General features: G+C 37.4%; 2 protein-coding genes across 4 annotated transcripts in view; both read left to right on the top strand.

The window, feature by feature from the left end:
- Nucleotides 1-9,559, top strand: part of epb41l5 (erythrocyte membrane protein band 4.1 like 5) — a 52,972-nt gene extending 43,413 nt beyond the window's left edge. The window contains exons 22-26 of one of the 3 annotated variants that reach the window (XM_007260570.4): nt 2,635-2,716; nt 3,916-3,993; nt 4,115-4,177; nt 5,239-5,366; nt 6,577-9,559. In XM_007260570.4, the coding sequence (XP_007260632.3) occupies nt 2,635-2,716; nt 3,916-3,993; nt 4,115-4,177; nt 5,239-5,366; nt 6,577-6,643 (418 nt within the window). In that variant the 3' untranslated portion in view covers nt 6,644-9,559. Of the gene's footprint in view, nt 1-2,634; nt 2,717-3,915; nt 3,994-4,114; nt 4,178-5,235; nt 5,367-6,576 lie in introns of all 3 variants that reach the window. The other 2 variants (XM_007260569.4, XM_007260573.4) reach the window with 2 other exon arrangements.
- A 3,991-nt stretch (nt 9,560-13,550) lies between these two features.
- ramp1 (receptor activity modifying protein 1) overlaps nt 13,551-18,519 on the top strand; it is a 61,213-nt gene continuing 56,244 nt past the window's right edge. Inside the window, exon 1 of the mRNA XM_007260574.4 lies at nt 13,551-14,102. Within this exon, the coding sequence (XP_007260636.1) occupies nt 14,057-14,102 (46 nt within the window). The 5' untranslated portion in view covers nt 13,551-14,056. The remainder of the gene's footprint in view (nt 14,103-18,519) is intronic.

Genomic DNA, 18,519 nt, shown 5'->3' with positions numbered 1-18,519 from the left:
GTAGTTGTGTTTGTTTTTAGTTGAAAATACTGTGCTGCCCAACTGGACTGTAACTGTAGATAACTGTGAATGGCAGATTGAGAAAATACGCTAACCCACAGACTGTAAAAAAGATGGACGTCATGTCGCCGTTCCCATTCATTCAATGAAAATGAACCCAAAATCTTTCGCCATGTTGGTGATCCTGATACCCGAGTCTGCGCAGTAGAGACCAGAGGATGGAGAAAGACCGTGGACTGTGGAAACACAGCCCACTCATTTAAATAACCCCGCCCCAGAGTGTGAAAGTTCAATTAGCAGGGTAAGAGCTCAGTTTTGCTCAAAATATTGCAATGCACACAACATTATGGGTGACATACCAGAGTTCAAAAGAGGACAAATTGTTGGTGCACGTCTTGCTGGCACATCTGTGAACAAGACAAGTCTTTGCGATGTATCAAGAGCCACGGTATCCAGGGAAATGTCAGCATACCACCAAAAAGGACCAACCACATCCAACAGGATTAACTGTGGACGCGAGAGGAAGCTGTCTGAAAGGGATGTTCGGGTGCTAACCCGGATTGTATCCAAAAAAATACATAAAACCACGGCTGCTCAAATCACGCAGAATTCAATGTGCACCTCATCTCTCATGTTTCCACCAATACTGTCCGTCACCACAATAAATTATATTGTGGTCTAAAACCAGGTGTTTCAGTTTCATTGTCCAACCCCTGTTTCTTCTATCTGTCTAAACTAATGCTAATCTAATTCAAACAGCCTTGTGTTCAGGTCTTTTCTATGAGCTTATAAGATTGAAAACCAAGACATTTGAACCATTTCCAGCTCTTTGTTGCCATCTAGAGGAATAGTGACTCAGTGCACTGCACACGGTCATGTCACGTGATTCAAGTTCTGCCTGGATACTTGTTGTCTTTACATAACTAGAGTGTGCTCTGATGCAGCAGATAAACACAGTACAATTAGGCAATATCTGCTCTACAGTGACCATTGTCTGCTCAGTGCTGATATTCACCCTGACAAAGTAAAGGTAGCTACATACCTTCACCAAGATGAAGGAAACGAGGGAACACACAGGCTGTAATGCGGAGAACGAGCTGCGGTCCCCGTATATACACCCTGCACACGTCACCGCTCTGACTAAGCGCTCCGGATTTGAATAAATTCTCCATTGTGTGGATGTTAATGTGCTCTACTTTTTCTCTGCTTTCTTCCAGCAGCTTGAATTGCTGGTTTAATTATCTGTAAACTGGCAGGAGGGGAGCAGATGTGAGCGGGGCTGGTGAATAACCCACATGCTGAGTAATTAAAAGCCTAGTGTTTCAGGACTGCACACAGGAGAATCTCGAGCTTCTGTTGGGGAATTAGTGTATTGACGACTTGCAGATATATAGAAATGGTCAAAGTATAAATACATGGAAAATAATGTTTCCAAGATTTATTAAACTGTATTTTTCGCACCAGTCGCACCATCAATGAACATCTATTTCCTGGTCTATTTTCTTACATAAGGCACACTAGATTATATGGCGCATTTTAAGACACATTTATAAGAAAATTCTATCTCAGCAGGTCTCGCCACTGGGGGGTGGTGGGGGGGTAGCTATGTAAAGCTAAAAAGTAAGTAAACAAAACTGTAATAAAAAAAAGACTTTAAAATTAAGTCAAACAAGCGCTGAAAAATGTTTATTTGTGTGAGTAAAGTGCTTCGGTTTATTTACAGTAAGCTTAGATTCACAAATTTCTCCAGCACTAAGGCTGGAGCATTAGCATTAGCAGCTAACAGCTCCAGCAGTGCTAGCCAGGGATAGGAGCAGGCTACAGGCCGATAATACTCCCCTCTGAGCGGTGAAATAGCGAGCGCAATTAGCGGGTAATGCTAATACTCCAGCCTTTTGTGAATCCAGAAATTTGTGAATCTAAGCTTACTTTAAATAATCTGAAGCAATTTACTCACCGAAATAACCATTTTTCAGCACATTTTTCAGCGCTTCTACCCCAGTAGGGCTAGCCGGGTAAGGAGCAGACTACAGGTTGATAATACTCACCTCTGAACAGGGAAATAGCGAGCGTGGTTAGCAGGTAATGTTTATGCTGCTCCAGCAGGCTACTGGCTGATAATATCCCCTTTGAACGGGGAAATAACAGTTAGCGGCTAATGTTAATGCTACTCTAGCCTCAGTGCTGCAGAACTAATCTGAAACTCCTGAATAACACTGCAGTTTGATGGAGTGGCTTTAAAAAAAAAGAAAGAAACAAATAAGCTGCCTCTTTCTCTTCTGATGTACCTTTAGCCTCTACCATCTCTTCTGTCCATTCTCTACTTTCTTTAAAACAAACTGGACCTTAGCTGAACTTAACTGCATCAGTAAGCCCTAATGACCAGGTTCTGTTGGCTATAATACTGCCTCCACCATGTTTAACCGATGGTTTAAAGGAAATTCTCACTTCATCTTTCATCTTCTAGGTTTGCTGTGTTCTGAACAATTGTGTCTGTGGGTTCTGTGTATTGGGAGTGTGGTTCAAGTCACTAGTAGATTAAACAAAAATCACAGGCCTCTTTAATGAAATGATTAAAATGTGATCTAAGGTCTGTGTGTCTGTGTGTGTGTGTGTGTTGTTGTCTCTCCTCAGCCTTGAAGTGAAAGGGGACGAGTTTGCTTCTTCTGTGGCCAGCTTACCAGTAGAGCCAGTGAATGAAGCCCATCCAGCCAAGGTAACAAAAACCTCTGTGTGCCAGACCACAGCAGTCCAGCTGCTGCACTTCTGCAGCACATCACTCAGCGTCTGGCAGTCATCCGTCCATAAAGTGCATCCAAAAATGTGAACTTGGCTAACAGTGAAGGAGATGGCTTTATGGCTGGTTGTCCTCCATTAGTTTTTATTCATTCTGCTTTATTTACACACTATGAGAAATCATTTGTAGAGTTCTTCATCTTCAAATCACAAATATTAATAGAGAGTTTGACCCTGCTTTACGACCATAACAGCTTCTAGTTCTTAGGGAAGGTTTAGAAGAGAATAAAAGCTGGTTCTGTTGCCATTCAGATGTGAGTATTATCGTATTGGCCTGTAACCTGCTGCTAACCCCAGCTAGCACTGCTGGAGCAGCATTAGCATTAGCCGCTAATGGCACCTTAAAATCTAGTGCACCATATAAATGTATAAAAAAAATAAATACATAAAAAATTCAACAAAAATATCTTGAAAAAAAAGTGTTTTTTTTTTTTTATATTGTAAATTTAATATTAAAGATATTAGTTATTCAGAAACACATGCGATATTGTTCTGTGAACACAATACAATGTATTGTGGTGTTTTTTATTTTTTTGTATTTCTACTTGATCTTTAACACAAGCTCTTAAACTGGATAAAGATTCCAATAAACAAAGTAGTAGTAGATAAACATTGTAGTTTTTACATTTATTTATTGAACATTTTTTTCTGAAAAACTTACTTTCAATAACTCATGTCACCCTGTTGAGTAGCAACATCTTTATAATGATCATTCCTCTTCAAAATGCTGGCGCAATTTGGATATTATAATTTGATGTCAGACTTTCATTCCCACAACATGATGCTGCCACCCCCATGCTTAACAGAAGCACCTAATGGCACCTTAAAATCTGGTGCACCATATAGTGTAAAAAAAAATTAAACAACAAACATCTTACAAAAAAGTGCATGCATATAAACTGCAATCAATTAAATACAAGTACATACAGTGAATAACAAAACTGCTTTCAAGAATATTTAATATTGCAATATTAGGAAATGTATCTTTTGTATATCAGGATATACGTATATTAGGATGTGTACATTCTTTTGGTAATGTTATTGTGTGCAATGTAATATGGCATACCCCTAATATAAATGTAGCCTTCCAAGTTTACACGCTTGTTTTTCCTAACGCAGGGCAAAGCTGAGGAGCAGGAGGCACATGCGCCCCCCCAGAGTGAAAACCTGATAGACTTCACAGATCCCACCCCAGTAGTAAGTCCCTGAACGCACTGCTACTTAATGTCCTGTCTCATTCCCATGCTTTATTTATTTCTTCATGTTTTATTGCAGTGTAAGGATGAAAACTCAAGTGCTGTTATGCCCTTCCTTACAGCTCCCGCAGGTGCAGCCGCCCAAGCCCATCATCACCCCGCGGTGGATCATTCCAGCAGCTACAGTGAGTTCAGGCTGCCGAGAGGCTCCTTAAAGTGCTCAACAGGATCTAACAGTAGTGTTTAATCTCAGTAATAAAGGCCCACTCTAACACTCCATATGTTTAATTTAAAGAGCAGCGTTTCCTTTTATTGAATAAGAAATGATTTTTAAAGGCTGCTTAATTAGTTTAAGCATATGGAGCGGAAGAGTTTTACACTTTTATGAGACCCAGTAGTTTTTATTTGCAGCTTGTTTTACACACAATACGGGTCAAACGTTTGGGCACACCACTTCACCTCTTTCTCAGTGTGTTTTTACATTGTAAATTTAATATTAAAGATATTAATTATACAGGAACACGTGCACAATTGTTCTGTAAACACAATACAATGTATTGTGGTGTTTTATTTTTTTGTATTTCTACTTGATCTTTAACACAAGCTATTACACTGGATAAAGATTCCAATAAACAAAGGAGTAGTAGATAAACATTGTAGTTTTTACATTTATTTATTGAACAATTCTTTCTGAAAAACTTACTTTTATTAACTCTAGTCACCCTGATGAGTAGCAATATCTTTATGATGATCATTCCTCTTCAAAATGTTGGAGCAATTTGGATATTATAATTTGTTGTCAGGCTTTCATTGACTTGAGGCAGCATTGTGTTACCAGAACATGATGCTGCCACCCCCCATGCTTAACAGTTGCGCTTAACAGTTTCTTAGGCTGGAATTCTGTGTTTTGATTTTTTATTGGGTTTTTTTTAAATCACTTTTTTAATAATAATAACTTTGAAAAGAAAGGTATGGTATATTGGATTATCTGGTATATTTTCAGAATTTCCGAATTTAATATTGGCTTTTTTAGATCAATAAATAAACACTTCAATGTTTTTTGTGATTTGTTTTGAAATCTCTTTATCCAGTTTGGTTCTAGAGACATTTGGGATGATTCTAAAAAAAAATAGACAAGAATTCCAACCAATCATCTCTTCTTCTCACTTTTCAGTGCTCTCTCTCTCTCGTAGTGACCCCTAGCGACCTCCTAACCCTCTCACCTTTCTTTGCCCTTCTCTAGCAGACCGGCACCTTTACTAACGGCCTCCTAGAGCATGATTCTGCAGCAAAGATGACCCCTCACCATCCTGAAGGGGGCGCTCTTGCCTCCCTCCCTCATCTCTCTCACACTCATAATGTGATTGCCACCAGGTTTGTGTTCGCCATGATTTCTTCCCATGTAGTTTTAATAAATATTCCACAGTTGGGTGCCCAGTGGTCCTAAGCGATGCCGCTATGATCGGGAGATTGCTGGTTTGAATCCTGGTTATGCAGCTTGTCGTCAGCTGCTGGGGCCCTGAGAGAGCACAATTGATCTTGCTCTCTCTGGGTGGGTAGATGGCGCTTTTTCCCCCCGATCATCACTCCTATGGTGATGTCGATCAGTGCCGGTCACGATCCATTGTGAAATGGAATGTGCCATCGATATGGTGCTCAGTGTCAGACCCTGTTCCAACTACGATGATTCATGTTACCTTGCCATGAGCACTCTGTCCAGTGTTTAGACTCACTCACAAGATAACACATTAAGTTATACAGGGTTTGGCGTTACCAAACCATTGCCGGGGTAACACTTTATCTGGTCAGTTTACATATTCATGTCTCATGATTTTGGTCTCAAGACTTTTGGCTGGAGTGTCCCAGCGACTTTGGTTTTTCAGTTTGCATCATTTATTTTCTATATACAGTACCAGTCAAAAGTTTGGATACGTCTTCAGTTTTGTGTTTTTTATTTTATTTTTTCTCATTATTTTAAGATGTTCTGAATTGAAGACTAATACTAACGTCACCAAAACCATGAAGGAAAAACCTTTTGGAATTATTAATTAAACAAAAAAAGTGTTAAACAAACCAGAATTAAGTTTTACATTTTAGATTTTTCAAACAGCTTTGCACATCTTGGCTTGGCAGGATTTTCTCAGTCAGCTTTATGAGGTAGAGTCACTTGGAATTCAGGCTTTCAGTTAACAGCTGTGATGAACTTATCAAGAGTTAATTTCCTGAATTTCTTGTCTCTTAATGTGTTTGAGAGCATCAGTTGTAAAGTTGTGAAGAGGTAGAGCTGGTATACAGTGAATAGCTCTATATGAGTTATGTTCTAATCCATATTACGACAAGAACAACTCAACTAAAGTAAAAAAGGTCAGTCAATCCCAAAGAAATACAAGAACTTTGAACCTATCAAGTGCAGTCACGTTCAAAGACCATCAAAAGCATTATGATGAAACTGGCACTCATCAGGACCGCCCCAGGAAAGAAAGAGCAAGACTTCTTTAGAGTTACTAGCCCCAGATAAGAGTAATTTTGGTTTGTTTAACAAATACATTTTCTACTAAATGCATATGTCCATTTCTATTCACAGCATTGTGGCTCACCCACCCAAGGAAGACAACAACAAGCCCAAGGGCCTGCTGACCACTGAGCTCTGAGGACACTACATTCCAGCTTAGGGCATTCCTGCACTCAGAGGGACGTGAAGCACCAGGCGCAGTAGACATGATGTTACCAGCTGGACTCTGGAACACTGTGGATCCACCTTTTAGTGCTTGCTGGCTTTGCGTGGTGCCTTTAAGCCCTGGCCCTGGATCTGCCTCGCTAGGACCAACCTCTGGACTGAACACTGTTGAGATTTTGGCATTTGAGGATTTGGAGAATTTGGGATTTTGGGATTTTGGGTGGCTGCAGCTGTTCTGGGGTCAGCAGAGTTGGAAGAAGGCCTTCCGTTTGGTCGTTGGGGGAAACTCTTGACTCTTGTCCGATGAGGCGAACTTACAGGTGCTGCTCTGCCACCTGCTGTGCTGTTCTCAAACTTCATGTAGTTTAGATCACTGTGAAAAAGAGCCACCTTTGCTGGATCACTACAGACCATCTACCAACACTGGAGATATTAATTTATAGAACTGACTTAGTCCTTTCTATACCTTTTTATTTTTTATTTTTTTTGCTTTCTTTTATCTTATTTACCTTAAATAGAAATCAGTATTAAGCTTTTAAGTACAATATTCCATTAGAGGACCACCTTATTATGTAGCACTGGAACGACATGCAGTCATTGAGCCATTTAAATTGTTTGATTGTTTTATCGATGCTGTTTTTATCTTCGTCAGAGCTGTAGCTGCATTATGACCTGCCTTATTTTATCAGTTCATAATTGTAAAGTCTAGAATCCTCCGCAGTAAGTTGTCACTCTTTTTGCATTGTTGCATTGTTGCATTGTTCACTGGATTTTCAATAGCGGTGCATGATGATGATGATGATGATAATCGTTACGTAGTCTCAACACTGTCTGAAAGCTGACCACCTGGAGCAGTGAGACCCAGGGGCAGCACTGAATACACTGATTACACACACACACACACACAGTCTGTCTGCAGTTACCTCTACACAGCCCTCAGAGCTGGTAAAACCTTTCTTTATATACTCTGTTAGCATGTGTTGCTATCTGTGTAGAACTGTAGCAACATCTGTAGCAACACTGGTTCCTCAACCAGCAGCTGGACATCTCTGTAAATACAGAATACAGTAAATAAAAAGAACTCTTGATATTAAAAAGGAACATTTCTGGTGTTTTCCAACCTGATCTCTTATCTGCTGTGTTTGTATTGTGTTGCTGTTTAGCTCAGACCGTTATTTCCACATTTTCCTCTTCTGGGAAATGGACAGAAAACACAAACACAAAACTGATAGTAGACATGATTAATTGGCAGAAAATAAGATAAAAATATTTAATGACTCCAGAAATTTGGAATATTACAATCTATAAAACAGGATGAAACTAATTTTATTAGGCAATATTGAGAAATATAGAGAAATTAACCATCTATGGCACTATAATCACTTTTTCATATTTGAAAGACAGTTTTAAAGCATCTAAAGGCTCTTTTGTTTTCATTTACCTCCTAAAACAGGGATCTTTAATTATTTTTTTTATTTGAATTATGCTGGTAGATCACAGGGCAGTGATGCTAAAGCAGTGAGTGCTTCTTGTTGTTTTTGAGTGATACATGAACAGAAGCACAAAAATACAAGCTCATAAAAATGTGGGATAATTTTTTTTTATATAAAAAAGCTATAGAGGGTTAGCTTTGATTTGTTTTCAAATATGAGCGATTCTCAAATACTAGATTATTAAATTTAAACACAATTTAAAGTGACGTGCAGGCAATTGTTTCCTTTACATTTCATTTCTAAGTTTGTTTAAAGGAATATTAACCAGCCCCCTTTAACTTTACACACAGCTTTTATATTTAACACGATGCAAGTATGATGTCAAATTTGTAAAATATGCCACGTGAAACAGTAAAAATATGAAAATATTAAAAATACATTTTTTTTTTTGCATAGGAAACATTATGCCCCTATCTCTAGCATTGTGAGCCTGTTGTGAGCTTCGGCTGAAAGTGCTGTATTTTGGGATGCTGGTGGTGAACTGAGTTGGACTATTTGACAAAAGTTCATATTCATAATCGTGTTTCACTACACCCCAAGTCCATTTTACACAGAATTTCCCCTTTAAACAACATAATCTACAAAACAATGCTTATCTAACATATTAACTTGTGTTAGTTAATTTCAGGAGCTACCAATTGACCTCTATTATCAGTGTGTTTCAAGTATTTTCCAGGTTCTTTTGAAATAGTTTGAAAGGATGCACCAAATGTTTAACAACCAAAATTAATTGAATCAAAATGGCAAAATTTTTGTTTGTTCTGATAAGTAAAAAAAAACAAAAAACAATAATTTATACAGGGCAGTGATATTTTTTTTTAAAACCAAAACAGAAATGCATTTAGGCTTTCTAATTTATGCATTGTTGAAAAAGTTGCTAAACTCTATGAAAACCCTTAAAAACTTATATGATATGAGCTTTCATTCAATGTAAAATTTAGTTTGATTTCAGACAAATAATGAATGTTGGTGCATCTCTGTTCTTTCTCATTGTAAAATGCACAGCACAGTATCGATGCAGCCGATGGAGCTCATGTTCAGACCCAGTGAAGTCGTGCTGGAGAAGAGAGCTTGCTAAATAATCTTCATTGATTTTCTGGAGTCGTGTTTTAGCTGAGAGATTTTATATCAGTCACCTCATCAGTTCTGTTTCAGCAGTGCGAGATCACCAGTACTGTCAGTGTTTCTGAAGCTGTCCAGCTTTTAATTTATTCCTCATCTCTTCCTCTGTTTTTTATGAGCACTCTGTTTCACTTCCTGTAGTTTGCTGTAGAGGTCACTAATGACACGTGTAGAGGTCTGTACGTGTTCACCAGCTGAAGAACTCTGAGTAGTACGGCTTCAGTCGTTTTGTATGATGTAGGATGTTCTTTAAGTAAAGATGTATTTTAACAGTACCGCTGTCTCCAGTTTCACTTTATTGATAAAGGTCTTTACACTTACCACATGCACGGATGCCAATATCATCAAAAAAAAAAAAAGCGAAGCACCAATGGAGAGTAGTGTTCTAGAGTAGAGTAGTGGAGACGTGTTCTCTGGAGTCTGGGATTAGTGGTTACCCGGAGAACGGTGTTTTTCTGAATGCATTGTGCATGTGTACAGTTTGGTGGAGGTGGGGATCATTATGATGTGGGGCTGGTTTATAGGAGTTGGGCTCGGCCCCTTAGTTCAAGTGAAAGAATATCTTAATACTTCATGGACAATTTCATGCTCTCAACTTTGCGGGAACAGTTTGGGGTTGGTCCCCTCGTACACCGAAGCTACGTCAGTCCAGTTTAACCCCCAAGCTGCTGTAAAATATTCAGAACACAACGATGACTATCAAAAAAAGATTTTAAAAAATGTTTTAAGCGATATTTAAGCAATATTTTCGATTTTCGAAGCCATCACTGAAGAAACAGTGAAGCAGTAAGAAAGCTCTACATTCAGTTAATTTATTTATAAACAATATTTCCTTATTAATAAAATTAATAAAAAATCCTTTACATGTATGCAATTTTACAATGTGTTTATTTTATAAAAGGATTTCTAATATTCTTCATACATTTTCATTTTCCCCTAAAAAGTCCCTAGTTAAAATATCAAATCCTGGTTTTAATAAATCTGTTTAATAAATTTAATACATTTCTGTTTTCCATTGACTGTTTATATTTTCCCATTAGCAGTGTTTTAATTACAATCATACTATCAATTTTATTATTTCTTTAATATTTATTTTTTATTATTTATTATTACTTATTTTGATTTTGATTGTTAAATGGTTCAGTAAATTCACAACTAATTATTAATTGACATTCATTAAGACATTACTGAACATTTATCAATTTTAAAGCTTAAGAATGCTGTTAATTATAATAATTAACTAATTATTAAATGACGCTAGTTCAGACATTACTAAACATCCTTAAATTTAAAGCTTAAGTATGTTGTTAATAATAATAAATTGAAACATTAGTTAAAATTAGTAATGATTTATAATGTCTTAACTATTAACAATTAATCATTAGTTGAGGCAATCTGTCGTAAATTCTGGTCATTATTGTGTCCTTATTGTAAAGTGTTACCTGTATTTTTATATAATAATTTTTATATATTAGTAAAAAAAAGTATTTTTAAAATATCAATTTATAAATTTAGTCAATTAGTAACATTTATTTATTTTTATTTTATTTTTAAAAAAAATTTAATCTATTTTTTTAGTTATATGTTAAAAACATAAATCATTATTTTTCATATATATTTTTTAAATTTTCAATAGTTCAGAAATGACCGTTTTTATAAGTGTTTTTTTCTCCTCTGTCAGTCTGAGGGTCAGGGTGAGTGAGTGCACTGAGATTCTGAGACTCCAGCAGAGGGAGCTCCAGTCCTCAGGGGAAGAGTCTGATCATCAGCCTCCTCCTGATTCAGAACTCAGAAGTGACCAACCATCCACTCAGCACAGCCTTCACTATACAGGTGCATCTCAAAAACGTTTATTAAAATATTATTTAAAAATTACTTTATTTCAGTAATTCAGTTGAAAATGTGAAACTCGTATATTATATAGGTGTATTACACACAGAGTTATCTATTTTAAGCATTTATTTCTTTTGTTGTTGTTAATTATGGCTTACAGTTAATGAAAATCCAGAAATCAGTATCTCAGAGTCTGGAGGAAGAGTGGAGAGACACACAGTCCAAACTGCTTGAGGTCTAGTGTGAAGTTTCCACAATCAGTGATGGTTTGGAGAGACATGTCATCTGCTGGTATTGATCCACTGTGTTATATCAAGTCTAAAGTCAGTGCAGTGTTTTGTGTTTACTCTGTTTTGTATTTGCATGTAGTAAATACATAAACCCTTCATGTATGCACACACAGAGATAAAGTGGTGCATCATCTGATTCAGTGATATAAGGCCTGATATAAGCACTGTATGTGTGTGTGCTCTCTATAGCTGTATTTGTACAGGATTGGGTTTATTTCCAGTCAGATCAGCTATGTCTGTTATTCTCCCTCATTCCCGTATTCTGAACTCAGCTAGAGTGCTCAGATCTTTCATTTCTGGCTGGACACTCATCTCACAGTCTATGCAGCATTTAACACAACTCCAAGATCCTTCAGTACATATTAAAACACTTTGAATTAATGAAATTAAAACTTTTTCTGAAGTCTAAAACTTACCAAACTGCAAAACTTTCCAAATTAAGAAAAGGAAACTTTCTAAAAGAAACAAACAAAAAATTATAGAAACAAACAATTTAAAATCCTGAAAAAGAAATGTAATCTCAAAAAGAAAATGCTCTAAACCTAAATATGTCAAAACAAAACTAAACCTTTTGAAATTAAATTGCTTAACCAAATCTTTATGAATCATGTAAATAAAGAAAATGCTGTGAAGCTAGTAATTTCTCAATTACAAAAAAAAATTCTGAAACCAAACTCCATCACCCTGCTGGAATTATCTGAAATTAACACTTTTTTTAATTGAAAAAGGAAAATGTTCTAACATTACAAAAAGAACACTTTCCTAAACTAACATTTGCTTGATCACAAAATGAAAATATAATCATAATGTTGTTAGATCTTTACTTTCCCATCAACTGAAAAAGTTGTGATCACATGACAGCATAATGCAAACATTGAGGCAGGAGAAACATCCAGTGATTATTTAGGTTATCACTGAAGAGACATTAACATTTTATTACAGATCCCTAATAAATTAATCCAGCCTGAATAGAGCTTGTGTGTATTTGAGAGAGAGAGAGAGAGAGAGAGAGAGACGGAGTGTGTGTGTGTTTAACCTGTGTTATTGTTTATTTGTGTCGTTTTATGACAGAAAATGCAAATAGATATGCAAAACTGATTGTTAGGTCATGAGTGCTTGTGTGTGTCCTGACTCTACCCTTTCTACACTGTGACGTACTTTATGTATGCCATGTGTGCAGTGCTGCCGGGTTAACTTAAATTATTATTTTAGTTGATAAATTACACAATCAAAGAAATTAGTTAATTATACTTACTGTTAAATACTTATTTTAGTTAATTATAAACTTACTGATTGAAGTTTTTTTTTTTATTATCCATTTAGGTATTTTAATAAAAATATTGAGCTGTTTAAATGTGTCCAAGAATTTCCTCATCTTGGAATAACCTCAATCTTTAAGAAACTAACCCATGAAAGCAACAGTGGCATCACAACCTTCTTGTTGTATAGAATATTTTTTTTAATTTAATGACTTAAAATAATTGTAAAGTCTTAAGTTATCCTTAAAAAACTAACATGGAAAATAGTTGGAAAATATTATTTCTGTGTAGTCTGAAATAAATTAATTAATTAAGATTTTTTTAAACATAGCAAAATGATGTTGAATCAACATTATTTTTTCCATTGCTAATAAATTAAAATGATGTTGGTCTCCAATGTCAGAATTTATTTATTTGTGCGAATCGATTTTACATTAATTCATTAAAAGTATCCTCAAGTGCAGTCGAAAAGACCATCAAAAGCATTCTGATCAGGACCGTCCCAGGTCTTGCAGTGTCAATGGACACGTATTTAATAATTATTATTATTATATTATTATTTGTGGCAGCAGGTTTTATTTTCAAACATTAATGTGGTTGTAATTTCAAAACCCCAACTAGACTAACTAAACCGAATTAACGTTGATTCAATGTCACAATTTCGACATTAACTGATTAGTCTATAATCCAGTGTTTAATTAAGGTTGGCTTTTCCGTCAAGAACAACATTATAAGATGTAATGCAACCCAAAAATAACGTTTATTCAACGTTCGCTGCTACCACACACACAGACACACACACACAAGCGCACACACACAAACGTGTCGTGTGGTGTATACAGCGCGTGTGGTGCCCTCGCGCTGCTCCTGCCTGAGAGAGCGCGCGCGTGCGAGAATGTGTCCTCGCGCTCACTCCACACGCGCACTCTGAAAGAGCTCGAGCTCCAGTGCGCGCGGGGACCCGCTCTCTCTCACTGTCACTCTCTTTATCGCTCTCTTTTTCCCGCTCTTTTTGTGTTTATTTGATGATTCTCATTTTTACGCTACAAACTAATTTTAACGAATTTTCTACGGATATATTTTTGCGCTGGTTTAACGAACAGAGAGTCGACGGGAGAGAGAAAATGCCGGGGGAAGCCGGAGTACAGTAACGGACTTTACCGGTCATTAGTGGACTTTACCGGCCATTAGCGGACTTTACCGGTCAGCGGGTTTCTAAGCCGCGTAGCCGGGGAACAGGGGCCGGTGAGCGGGCATCTGTGAGCTCCGTGCCCCGGCAGACTCTCCAGCGGAAATGTTGGAGCTGCTGGCCGGCTAAAGTGACTCAGGCTCGGGCAGAGACTCGGCTAAGTGCCCTGTGCTGGTACGGGTGCTGTGAAGTTTACTGGTTATGGGTCTCAGCAGCGCTCCAGTGTCCTCCCTCTGTTTGATTCTTGGTGAGTGAGTTTGTTTTACAGTGTTTATCCCCAGTTTTCTGCTATTTTTATAGAAGTTATAAAAAGTAACATGATTCTAATACAACACCTGCGCCACACGTTACCATCTGTGTGATTTAATTCTCTGGATAACTTGGCTAATTGCTGGAGTTCATTTAGCAGTAGATATTTTATCATATTTAGCCATATTTTGCCATTTTTATCATATTCAGTTCTGAGGCATTTTTCCTGGTCATGTTTGTTGGATATGAATAAGTAAAATATATTTTGTTTAGTACAACCATCCAGAAATGCATTATGCAGCTATCATAAAAGTCAATGCTAGGTATCTTAGTTAACTAGCCCAATCCCAAACATGTAAAACCCCAAATATAATTATAATGGAAACAAAATACATGTGAAATGCTTCTATTGAAAATACTAAAAATGAACAATTATTGTTAAATTATTAACCACTGTCAGTGGCACAGTGGCTTGGTATTTAGCATGTTTGCCACACATAGCGTTTTTCCACCATAGTGGAACCCGTGAACCTAATTATGAACCGGTTTGCTCTGTTTCTACCAACAAATGTTCATTCACAGAACGAACCATGACAACATCTATGGTCATGTCTGTTTCTACAGAAACACTGCCACTGTGCAACACCCTCTGTTAATGAAGTGTGATGTGACGTTTTGAAAGTTACACAAAACTAGTGGAAATGCAGGCTGGAAAAAGCACCACAGTTCTTATGATCCCAAACAAAACTGGTTTAGGAACCAGAGTGCCTTCAGTTTTGGTGGTCTTGGTTCTCCTGGTGATTGCATTTCCTCTAGTTTCCCAAAAATGGGGATCAGGTGACCTGGTGTGGTCTAAAATTGGCCTGGTGTGAGTAAACAAGTGTATATGTATATATGTGTATACATAAATGTATGGCCAGATATAGATATGGACTGGCACTGGTGCCCATAGTGCCCAAAGCAGTCCTTCAAGTGGATGTATTTTCCAGTTGAGTGTATGCTGTGCTCTGGTGGCTGCTACTTGTCAAACGATTGTTTTAAACGATTCTGAATTAATCTGAATTTTACATTGAAATTGTACACTTTTTACACAATCCTTTTACACTATACACTCTAACAACACACACCCGTGTTTGAAACCTCTTGGGACCAGTCAGAATTAGTCAGCACAAGGCAGGAATACACCGTTGTCAAACTTAAATCTGATGAAAAAATTAAAAACAGCATGCTTATGCAGGAATCAGTGTTTTTTTTTTTTGCTCATGGGCTCCTCCTACAGTTGGGGAGCATCACTTTCACTCAACTGCAGTAAATACAATGCATGCTGGGAGCACCCACTCATAGACAACTGTACACATGCATTTGTGGACAACCTGAAAGATACAGGAGCAGCATTTGAAGTAAAAGAAACGTGTAGTGAGATGGTATATTACATGATTTTACCCTAATAACACTATGATTTTTGTGTTAAATAGTTAAATAATAATCAATATTAGGGTATTAGGTATTTAAGGTTTAGCCCTTAGGTTGCAGAAATCTTTGTTTTGCTAGTATTGACCCACGTCCTTGACTGGGCAGAGAAGAAGAAAAGAGGGGGAGCGAACTTAGAGTATTTGGTGTGGAGTTCGGGGCAGCTTCGCTGTAAAGCGTGAAGCTGAAGCCCCGCCTCACACGAAGAGAAACATGAGGAATAAGAATGAAATTAAAGAAGGAGGAAGATGGGGAGGAGGTGGGTGTGAGGTTGTTCAACGTGCATGTAGAGAGGAAGTGACGGTTTAAATAGGGAAGAAAGTGGGAGAAGTGAGGGCGTGGATCAACTCCCAAAACTAAGCTACATTACATAGCTCCACTTATATCAACAAATAAAATTTCAGTTGGTTCCAAAATGTAAAGCAGTGAAACAATTTGTGACATTTTTCCCCAGTTGCCCATTCAGCACTGGAATCTTAAGAAGTTGTGGAAGTCGCTGAGTCAAAAAAATCCATGACTGTCCCTCCCACACGCACGGGTCAATTATTTAATTTGCTCATCAATAATGTATGGATGGTGGAAAGACTTCATTTTGCCCGTCTCTTTAACGAGCATGCTGGGCTGAGCTGAGCTGTGCGTGGCTAAAGCGCATAAACGAATCTGATCTGCTGGCCTTGTGTTCATGTTCTGGAGGAGCTGCACATATGCTCATTAGCAGGAACTCCCTCTCAAACACAACCCTGCAGCCTGGCTTTTGGCTTGAAAGTAGAGCGATGATGTGGAGTGGTGCACTAAACTCTAAGATCTAACACTTCCAGACATTACTGAATTTGGCAGCATTAAAGCAATATTATGTAGCATTTTTACTGTAAAATAGCAGCTTCAAATCATTCTGATGGTCCACTGATCTGTAAAAGGCAAAACAGCTTCTCTGGCATTGCTATTCTGGATTCATTGTGTTGTGGAGCAGGCTCTGGGGAGATGAAATGCCATCCTTTACCTTCGGGACCTCACTAATGCTCTTGTGGCCGAGTACAATCAAATTCTCTCTGCAATGTGTTGTAACATGTATTTATCTAATATTCTGCCCTATTCATCTGGCCAATTTGACCACTGCAACAAAATGAAAATGAAAATCTATTTTTACAATAATACAGTATGGCACTCCCCTATTTACAATGTAGATTAAAGCCCTTCACACCCTCAGGCACTTCCTGACTCTGAGCACTGTTTGGTTTTACATCAATTCTACATTAAAATAAAATAAATCAATAGCATGGAAAGCCACAGGACATAGAATTTACACAGAGACAAGATTACAGTTTTTTTAGGGAACAAACAAATGTTAAAGGCTTTTGCTCAGCTTAGCTAACGTTACTATTCTACACACTAAGAAAAGTAAGTACAGATTTGTACTTAAAAGAGTACAAAGCTTGTCGCTGGGGCTGTACCTTATATTGAGGTACAAAGAAGTACCTTTCAGTGAAATTCCTTTTTTGTACCCATGTTTTTGTGCCAGTAAAGATTATAAAGATAATAAACATTATCATCAACTAAATATGGCTCAAAAACTTGTTGATCCAAAATTGTCTGGCTTTCAAATAAAAAATGTGCAATTTAAATATATATTGTTTATTAGTACAGTGATACAGAATACTGAATGTACCCTTTGGCTGATTAAATGGTACAAATCTGTACTTATTGCTGTTAGAAATTACTTTGTACTTCAGAGGGAACAAATCTGACCCTCTAAAGACCAATGTTGTACCTTTGAGGGTACAATTATGGAGAGTGTACCTGTGAGTACAAAAAAGTACTCATATCATACCTCTGTTTTTTAGAGTGTAGCCCTGTACAGCTTGTGCCTATCAGCTGACAATTAGACAGTTTGTGAAAGGATAGTAAAGCTCTCCCTCATGGACAACTGTACACATGCATTTGTGGACAAGCTGAAAGACAGAGGAGCATCATCTAAAGTAAAAGAAACATGGGCACTGGAATGGTAGAGGAATATTACAGCATTTTACCCTAATAAGACTATGATTTTGTGTTTGTGTTTAAGAAATATTTGTTTCTATCAACAAATAAAATTGGATTTGGTTCCAAAATGTAAAGCAGTGAAACAATTTGTTGGGAGTAGGTTTGAACCACACATGACATTTTCAATTGCCCATTCAGCACTGGAATCTTAAAAAGTGGTGGAAGTCGCTGAGTCAAAAAAAATACGCTTGTTATGTTATGCTATTCAAGTTCATCCTGGTGATGGGGAAGTGTGGACCTGCTGCTGCGGAAACTTGACCTAGACATGCCCCGCTGCTTGATGTTCTGTGTATGTCTAAATGATGTTGTGTTGTAGTTCATGACCAGAACTTTTGAGAGAATTTGTGACACAACTGCAGATATTCAGAACTTTTTGAGGTCTTCTAAAGTGCCTGGCTGGCTTGTGCTTTTTATCCTACTTTGTGAAAGGGCTAGTAGTAACAGATCTGTTACAGCTTCCCCACTCAGATTTATAGAAGCCCTGTCTCCTCCGCTTGGACTGACAGGGTTGTGTTGGTTGTACGAATGGGAAGCCAACAGTAAAGCCTGTTTCTGGAGCTGTTGCAAGAAATGAGGGGGTGGTGATGGCTTCCACAGTCGAAAGCACACATACATCCTCTCTGAGGAGACAGCCAGCTTTATCTAGAATTTGCTTGGTGCTTTCAGTTCTTATTTAATATATTGCAAGACAATTCTCTACAATGGCATCTGTATTACTAAAGAGGATAAAATACTCCTAAATAAACAAAAAACAGGGGTTATAGCTTTTTTGGTAGCAATTTTGCAAAAATTGCCAGGTATTTCTCACTACAGGTTTACTGTATTTCAAAATATACGTAGTACAAACAATGTTGATGTATCTTCTTAGATGTTAAAATGTTCAGTGTTGGGTAAATATTTAAGGA

This window comes from Astyanax mexicanus, chromosome 11, assembly GCF_023375975.1.
Source record: "Astyanax mexicanus isolate ESR-SI-001 chromosome 11, AstMex3_surface, whole genome shotgun sequence".
In the NCBI taxonomy this organism is placed as follows: Eukaryota; Metazoa; Chordata; class Actinopteri; order Characiformes; family Acestrorhamphidae; genus Astyanax; species Astyanax mexicanus.
The sequence above is the reverse complement of the archived record's forward strand: the minus strand, read 5'-3'. Positions and strand labels throughout refer to the sequence as shown.